A 9,244-nucleotide genomic window follows, 5' to 3' on the forward strand; every position below is an offset into this window, starting at 1 on the left:
AGAACCATAGCTTTTTTTGTCTTTCCTCACTGCCCTGGAGGTGGGAAGAGCTCCCTCACTGAAGAGCCGCTCCTCTTCTCCCTCCTGCCACCTGCCACCACTGCACTGGCAGTTTCCAGGTACCACCTCACAGCAAAGGTGGCCACCACACCAGAGCACTCAGCCATCCTGCCAGGCACTGATGCTCCCCCAGGAACATATTTAAAGAAAGTCTATTTAAGCATCATCTATTTAAACTTCTCTTATCTGTACCCTACAGTGGTACAGCAATTTCCATTCAGGAGAGGCATAACCTACACAGGATAAAGCAGTCAACTTCACCTAAGGGAACTGAAGTGGTCTTAGGGCAACTATTTAGGTAAGATGAATAAATGTAATTAATACTCTCACAGCTAAATGAATATATTTATGCCAGTATCAAACAACTGAATAAGTCACTAAACATTGTAGATCAAAGAGGATGCAATTCTCTTTAGCAAAACCTGCTGCAGCTTACAGAGTGCAGAAACCTTTGAAGGAAAAGTTCATGATCATTTGTTTGATAGCCCACTGTCAGACATCCTAAATGTAGTAGTTGTTACCAAGCTCTTCCAACCGTAAATGCTTCTTGAGGTCTGAAGATATAGACCAAGCCTGCATCCTAAATCATTCCTTCAGCTACCAAACGGAACTACAAGCTAAAAGTCAAGTTAGAGTCTTTTAAAAAGTTTATTAAGTTACTACATTCTTTGAGACTTCTTTCTTTCCTCCTTCCTTCCTTTTTTCTTTTTTTTCTCTCTCTCTCTCATACACTTTGTGTTTCATTTCCTGGGTTTTAAGTCCTTCAAGTTAAAAGTCCTGCATAAAAGTTTGTCCTAAGTGGCTAAAACTTCTAAGGATTTGTATTGAAGCTATATGGGAAATTATCCACCTGTCTTTGAAAGTTGATTTACTTGACTGCCATCAAATCCAAAACCTTTTTGAAACATGGAGCCCTACTCAGGGCTTTTTTCTGAAACATGAAGACCACGGTTGTAGTATATTAGGCAGGAACAGTCCCAGCTTTAAATCACTTTCCTGTCCTGTTCAGATCAGAGATCTGAAAATCATCTCCTGCATCCCAAGAGATATCCCACACGAGTGAGACGACAGTTGTGGTTCAGTTGTCTCAGCCAAAATATATTTAGTTATTTATACAGTGTGGAATAGTACTTACCAAAGAGACTAATAGAAAAGGGAGCATCTTTAGCCTCTTGCTAACTGTCTAAGGCTTCATATCTTTTGTCCCATATGACTCCTTTGCTACTCTAAGCTTGGCTTTGATTAGATATTCCATTTTGGACCAGAGGGGGGGAAAAAAACCCTGTCTAGTCTGATATGTACATTCCTAAAAGGAAGGACTGGTTTCAACTAATTAAAATTCTTCAGTGAAAAGCTATTTTGTCAGAGGATTCCTTATCAGCTCTGAGTTGAATTCTAAGTAATTATTAGAGCGGCATGACAGCAATTACATTATCTGTGAACATTGCATTTCTAAAATTGAGAACAATAAATCAGAGATCAATACAGAAAAAATTGACAGGAGCTGGCAGTGCTCGAAAGCTGCTGCTTAATGTTGGATTTCCCAGACAACATTGACTTGGAAGCAAGTTCGGCTCTGCTATCAGCTCCCCTCTGTTTCTTGTACAGCCCTCAAGTGGGACAAGAGGAAGCATTATTTTCAGACAACAGAACAAACAAAAATGATTACAGAGACCTTTTCATCACACTCCACTTTAGGCTAAGACACCTTAGGAGAGAATTTTTGCCACAAAAGTTATACTGCATTTCTGATACAGTCAAGTTGATAAGTTTAGAGAAAATACGTGCTACAGGTTGGCGTTATAATGGAGACATTTCTTGCCTTTATATTCTACATCATGGAAGCGGTAAACTTCAAATCAGTCTCACCGCACTATATGAGTCAAGTAGAAAAAATTTGGCTGGACTAAACATTATGTTATTAAGTCACACAAGCAACTTGACAGCCTATGTTTACTCTTTCCACTACTGAAAAAGCTCAGGCTTAGCCCACGTCAGAGCTTGAATTAAGAACTATAATAATAATCAAAAGATCCAAGTGCTTAGGCATTTGCTTAAATCTAAATTAGCAGAGTTGTAAGTTTGTAGAATACGGTTTTCCTACACAAAAATTGAATACAACAGTCTCTTAACACAGGTTGTGGCTGTAATAAGAGAATCACAGAAGCTTCAAAATCAACTAGTGTAATGTCATCTCTCTCTTCCATTCCCACCATAAGCAAACCAAACTAAAACTGAAAAATCATAAGCTCCAACAGCAAACAGCATTATTATTTAATGACATCACAAAAATTTGCAGGTGCATATTTAACGAGAACTGAGGTGGGAGAGAATGGCTGTCTGTAGAGCTGTAACCTCCCCCACATTAGCACAGCTTGACGAAGAAACTTTTTTCTTTTTTTTAAATAGTCATCAGTCTGAACCACTCCAGATCCACCTGGCTTTCCATTTTAAGAACTTCATTCCATAGTAAGTATTTTAACTGCGTATTAAAAAATGGGGATTGACAGAAACAACTGGTATATCAGAGAGCAAGAAAAAAAAATTTACATAAGGCAAAACTTCAGACTTCAAAGTATGGAGCTAAGTGGATTTCTGAAGCCATTCCTTCTTTTTTTTGTTTTATTAATTTATCTTGAAAGGATTCCAGTTGTTGTTTATAAACAAGGATTCTTAATTGCAGGCTTTCAAATTGCAGTTTCACATTTTGCATGTGTGCATTTTTCACATTTCCTGTGTAGAAGAAATAGACCAGACAGTGCACAGAAGTGGCTTAGGATAAAACAGCATAAAATTTTTGAGAACATGTTTTTCCTACAACACTAGACATTTTGTTTATGAAACAAACTTATTTTCTTTAAAAACAGAAATATGAAAACTTCAGAGAAAAGAAAAGCTTTGGCCAACTAAAAAGTATCACATGCACATAGTTTTACCTCCCACCTTGCCTTTATAGAACCAAACATAATTTCCAGATGGATGATGCAGCTTCCAGACAGAAATTAAAGAAGCTCAAACTATTAATAAGTTAACTGAGAAGGTAGCTATTACATACTTTCACAGGAAAAGGCAAACCAAGGTCAGCAGCTTAGAAGTAAATTCAGTAAATCTTCAAAGGGGAAGACTGATTTTACTTTCAGGGCTACTTAACCTTTAAGAAAATAGTAGCGAATGATCAAAATTACTTCTGACATTTACATGGCTTTAAAAATAACATGCTAGTTACATCACAAATTAAGCTGAAGTGCAATGGCCTGCCTTACACAGATGGTCAGAAGGATTCCTCTTGCAAGATCATTTATTACCAGCATTTTACTCAAGTAGTCTACACTGGGGAATACAGGAAGGAGGAAGATGGGGAACTCCCAGGACAAGTAAAGGGCTTTACAACTTTACTAAGAGATTTATGTTGTATTTTGCTATATACCTAATAAGATTCCTTAGTCTATTGCTTGTGGTGACCTTAAGTTTTGCACCAAACTTTATCCTATAAAGGCCTACAAAAACCTGATATAATCACAACAGGATTTAAATGTCAAGGGTGACACAACTAAAGAAACTCGGATCTGCTCCAAAGTATGAGTTTGCAAGAGAAGCTCTATGACCTAAATCAATGAAATTATTTGCATCTTTGGAGCTAACTGCAGACCAGACTTCAAGATCAAGCGAACTTTGTATTTTTTAAAGCTTCCCACAAAACTTAATAAATATTAAAAAGTGTTACAACGTGTAACCATTTATTTTGAAAAAGGAAAAAGTGGAAGATAAACCATGTTATTAATTCACAGAATTACATCAGAATCAATCAGAAGCAAAAATTAGAATATTGTTTGAAATTACTAAATACTTTAGTATTTAGCACTCTTTTAGTTCTCTTAAACCTAAATACTTTAGGTTTAAGAGAACAATTTCCATTTTATGGACAGATTTTAGTTTATTATTTAGTATGTCTATTTCCAAAGAAAGGACAAGAAAAATATTTTCCCATGGCTATAGCACTTACTGATTTAAACTGCAGATAATATGCATCTTTGTAAGTGCTATTGCAAACAGAAGTTAGGGTCTTTGTTAAGCAAATATCTTTGCCAATACAGACTTCACAAACCATTCAAAATTCCCTTAAATGTAAAAGATACTAACATCCCTGGAATTTTGCCAGGTAAAGCATCTGCACTACTGAGCATAGCCTACTTTCAAAACCAAGCCCTTAAGCTGTTTCCTGAGACAGGATGCATTTGTCTACATAATGATTGTGTATCTACTCTACTACAAAAGTGCTTAAAATAAAAAAAACTCACCCTCCCATATTTTGGGCAACTAGATATATTTCTTTCAGAGACTTAATGCTATGACAAACAGTAGCTAAAAAAGGAAAAGTCATGATTCATAAATTATAAAGTTGGTACCGAGTTTTAACTCTAACTCTAAATATTTCAAAGAATCATTATGAACAAATTTTCTTACCTAATGCTTGCTGTTATACCTTAAAAGAAATATCAAACAACAAAATGGTAGTATTTTTTCTTACTGAAACACTACAAGACACAAAGACTTGCAGAATTGCCACTGTAACCTTCCTACAATGTGCAGCAAAAATTCTTCACCATTTCTTTTTCAACATGGAGTAACTTGGCTCAAGTTGGTCCAAAAGAGTAAAACATCCCACAGTCTGGGAATAGTTTGATTCTAAATAAGTTATATTAAAGTGTTTTATGCCTCTTTCAGTTTGCTGGGAATTAAATTAAGAATTAAATTAAGACAATTTTAACCATAAGTAGCTTTAGCTTACAATGGCAACAAATTGCCAAAACTTATAAGCACAGAAATATTAATATAGTAGTTTAACTTAAAAAGAGAAATTAATAATTATTTAGACTGTATGAGACTGTTTAATGGAAGTATTCATTTGTTAAATAATAGTTATTGAAGGTCTGATTCTTCCAAGTGTTGAATACATTCTTTATATTTAACTTAGAGTATACCAGGAATCCAGGTGCTTGAGAACTTGCCAAATGTTTAGGCATCTTAGGCAGACTTTTATAAGAACAAACAACATTTTTAAATTAACCAGTCCTAACAGTTGAAAGAAGCCCAGTTAAGGATTCTGGCATGGATGGCATTCAACACTACTCAAGACAAAACTAAGGCTCAAACAACATAGTTGTTCTGTACTCTAAGATAACTGCTATAGGGCTTGTCTTCGCTGACAGGAGAATTGACATCCACATAGACTAAAGAGTGCATGAAGAGAACATGAATTAGAGCTTCACTAACATTATGTGAAAGACAGGATGGAAGAGGGCTTTTAATTCAAAACGACTTCCCCATTAATGGGTTTAGACTAAAGTTTCAGTTGCTACAACTTAGCAATAGATAATATTATCAGATTCACAGAGCTGGCATACATCAGCATTATGGGAGTACCTTTAAAAATACTTTTCTCAAGTAATTCTGCCTAGACTGAAAGTTAAAAAAAAAAAAAAACTTAAGTTTTTACTCTTCCATTATTACGTCCCTGTTGGTATTTCACAAGCCTTTGGTAGGTTTTCTTAAATTTGATTTTCATTTTTGGCAAGTTTCTCACATCACCTCTCATTTAAATAAATAAATAAAGCTTATTTACACACATAACCTACACCATCAACCTGGGGTTTAAATTAAACAATCCCCTTTCAGGGAATCTTGTCAGAATCTGAAAGTAGCTTGTGTTTCCTCAACCTAAGATATCATGTTCACTGAAAACAAAACTCATCCTAGTTCTGGGAGTACTTTTGTTATATTAAACAACTGAAGAAGCAACACTGACTTTTACAGTTATCAGTATCTTAGGCTGAAGTTGTGTTTATAAAATTGCAATTTATATATACAAGCTATAAATTGGAAATAAATATTTTTAAATGGGTACACTGGTAATGAAATAACAGATTATGAAATTATCACAACTATTAATAGTCAAAAGATTCCTAACAAAAACCAGGCATCTGTTTCTGTAAACCATAATTATATTGATAAGGTTCTGCAGAACTGAGCATGAAATAATCCCAATGCCAATTCATTAGAAAACAGTCAATTGAAAAATATAGCATACCTCTTGTTAGCCCTCAGAACAATGTTCCAAGAAATCATCATTTAAGAGACACCTCAAATGAAATTACTGAGCTCCACAATTTGTCCTGCATCTGCTATTACATTAGGGAGGAAATAACTTAAAAGGTCTAGTTCCTGAAAGATTGCTTCAAATATCACCAAAAGCATGCAAGTGTACAAGTATACTCATGCACCAAAGAAAGCCCCTGAGAGAAGACATTCATCCCATTCCTCTGCCCTTCTTCCCAAGATGCGAAGAGTGAGTACCTAAGAAGATCAAGCTTAGTTTGGAAAGGTCTTGCCTGAGGAAGTTTTTAAGATTTATTTTGTAATACTGCTTTCAAGCACTTAAAAACAGAAATAAAGACAGTCTGGCATGTTTTTCCCTCTTAATTTATTATATTTTCATACATATTTCAAAACATTAAGCTGCCAATCTGCACGAATATGCAAAAAGAACAGCTTTTGGGAGTGAAATCAGTTTCTTGTATTGCTGAAAGACCAGGGTGTAACTTGCAAAAACAATCAGCTCCAATCCACAGCGTATCCATAATTTGTCATAGAACAGATATCCGTTAAGAGCGCTGAGCAGAGCTGAGAAATGCTCTAAGAAACGCTATCACAAACTTAAATTACATGTCATGGCACATCTGCACATAGTCTTTAGGAAGGGAAGGCCTTTGTTGTCTTTTCAACGTGAACTGGGAAAAGAAAGGGTGGAATGAAGTCACCATTATCAATCTTCTTCAGAGCTAGATTCATCTTCCTGGTCAGAGAGCTCAGCAACAGGAAAGCGCAGGATGGCTGCCACCCCTGTCAGCTGCCCAAGCTGCTCCCCAGACACATGAAGGCTGGAGAAGATGCGCACTGTGCCCATGTTCTCCCGTACACTATCTACCAATTTAACATATCGAGTGCGTGTAGCCACATCCTGGTGCCGGAAGAGCTCATCACTGATCAGCAAGGTGTCAATGGCCATGGCTTCATTGGCCTTCTCCACATGTTTTAGACCATAAAAAGCCCGGTCTGGCTCATGCTGCAGCATTTTATAGAAGTCATCTAAGGCTTTGACCTCACCAGCTGCCTTAGTGTCAGAGAGACGGCTAGTTACAGCTGGGTCACAAAGGGCTTCCTTCAATGCGTATTTATGTCCCGAGGAAGAGTGGACCTACAGTAAACACAGTTAAAGATATATATTTTTAAAAAAGGACCATTTTATTGATTAACCAAGCACAAACATAGTTTCCACTCTACATAATATTTATCTCACTAATTATGGTTATAGCTTTTATTTGAAATGTAAATGATTCTTTTCCTAGAACAGCTCCTCTCCTGCAACCCCAAGCTTAACCCAAATCTCTCAAACTTTATATTTTAGGAAGTTTAGGAAAGATGCTTCTCTTATTCAAAGACTGTCCTATATAAGCAAGGTATTGTACAAAGCCCCAAGGTACAACCATGTGGTTCTACTGAGAAACTAGGTCTTCTTTAGCCTTTAAAGTATTTAAAAAGAGGAAGACCTCTTAAGGTTGCAGAGATATAGTGCAAAAGCATCAAGCCTTGCATTAGAGGTCTGCAAACACACTAGCTATGCAGTTGTGTACATTAAAGCCTTTCACACTTTTTGTTGTCATTTTGCTACAAATGCAAAAACAGGCTATGTGCAATTTAAGACTCCTAAACTTTGTGCCCATTAAGTACTGGAAACCCCCCCCCCCATAGTTCTGAAGGCCTAGATTACAGCTCTGCTGTAATTCAGAAGTGAGATAGCCCTATGAAACTTCTATTTTTTGTGCTGACTTTGCCTTTTTTAGTGAATGGGAAACAAGACACTCAAAGAAAGAGATAGCTAAGCAACAGGAAAAAAGTTGTGGTTTGCATAATCTTTACCTATTCACTACAAAACTAACAGCAACATTAACTAACCTACACTACACCCAGGTACTTCAATATTTTTCTTTTTAAAAAAAGCTTTAGAAAGCTGTTATTAAACATACATGCCACACAGCATAGCAGATTAACAGTACAGTTAAACCATTTTCCAACTTGTACTTTAGTCTTAATGAGGCAATAAATACAGACTTTAAGCTGGTTTCAAATATTTAGTATTTTCCCTGTTCCCCTTTAAGCTGTCCTAGAAAAGAAACATCTCTGTCTTGCATAATTAGCCTATAATTTGAGAGGCACCAGAATAATTTCCTCATGATGAGAGAAATTTATGTTCTCTAGAGAGTGAATTACTTCCCACCATCCTCTTAACTCTATTCCATTACCACAAGCAGCTCCCAAACCTCTGTGATCACCCACTATGGAGGCAGTTTAGCCCCTTACCTGCAGGAACTTGGACCGGTTCTCCAGCAGGAGCTTGTTGTCGGTTTTGACTGCCTGCTGAAACATGTAGTCACAAAACTGCTCCCGCACGAAGCCTGGGCTGGCCACCAGCACACACTTCACCACCTCGAAGTTGATGTGCCGCTGGATAGCCTGCACCACCTGCTCATAAAATCTCTCCAGGGCCCGGTCGTGCTGAGAGCAGTTCCCTTTCCGCTTGCGAGGGATGTTCACCTCCACCTTGGCACGCGTGAGGGTCATGCTGGGGGTGACGAGGCAGATGTGAGCGAGCCCCTCCTGCATGACCACGGCCGCCACATCGGCACTCCAGGCCGGGTCGCAGGCCTGCTCGATGCGCTCCAGCACCACACTGTCCCACTGCTTCTTGGCCAGGGTGAACTGCCGGTTGGGCTCCAGCTCAATGGTGTGGTAGGCACCCATCTTGACGTACTCGTTCTCCTGGATGTTGGTGCCCTTGACCCGCAGCTGGCAGGCCTGCGAGTCGAAGTCGATGGCCTCCACGCAGAGGGTGAGGGTGGTGCGGATGCGGTTGCTGCCCACGCTGCCCGTGGCCGACTCGGTCTGCACCTTGCGGATAGTGGAGGCCCGCAGGCTGTCGCCCACCTGCAGCAGGTTGTACGTGTGCCACATGTCCTCGGGCTCCTCGGGGATCAGCGTCACCTGCCCCGCGTTATCCTTCTCCAGGTCCTTCCGCACCAGCTTCATCCCGGCGGCTCCCGGCGCCGCCGCGCCCTCGGCTTCCCCT

General features: G+C 38.5%; 1 protein-coding gene across 1 annotated transcript; it reads right to left on the minus strand.

Annotated features, from left to right (window-relative positions):
* Window positions 1-6,524: 6,524 nt before the first annotated feature.
* On the minus strand, window positions 6,525-9,236 carry PELO (pelota mRNA surveillance and ribosome rescue factor). Its single transcript, XM_026062744.1, has 2 exons — window positions 8,479-9,236; window positions 6,525-7,315 (listed from the first exon to the last, which is right to left on the minus strand). Exons 1-2 carry the CDS (start codon window positions 9,202-9,204, stop codon window positions 6,884-6,886), a joined length of 1,158 nt encoding a protein of 385 aa, XP_025918529.1. The 5' UTR covers window positions 9,205-9,236; the 3' UTR covers window positions 6,525-6,883.
* Window positions 9,237-9,244: the final 8 nt, after the last annotated feature.

This window comes from Apteryx rowi, unplaced genomic scaffold (assembly GCF_003343035.1).
Source record: "Apteryx rowi isolate R43461 unplaced genomic scaffold, aptRow1 scaffold_192, whole genome shotgun sequence".
Classification (NCBI taxonomy): Eukaryota; Metazoa; Chordata; class Aves; order Apterygiformes; family Apterygidae; genus Apteryx; species Apteryx rowi.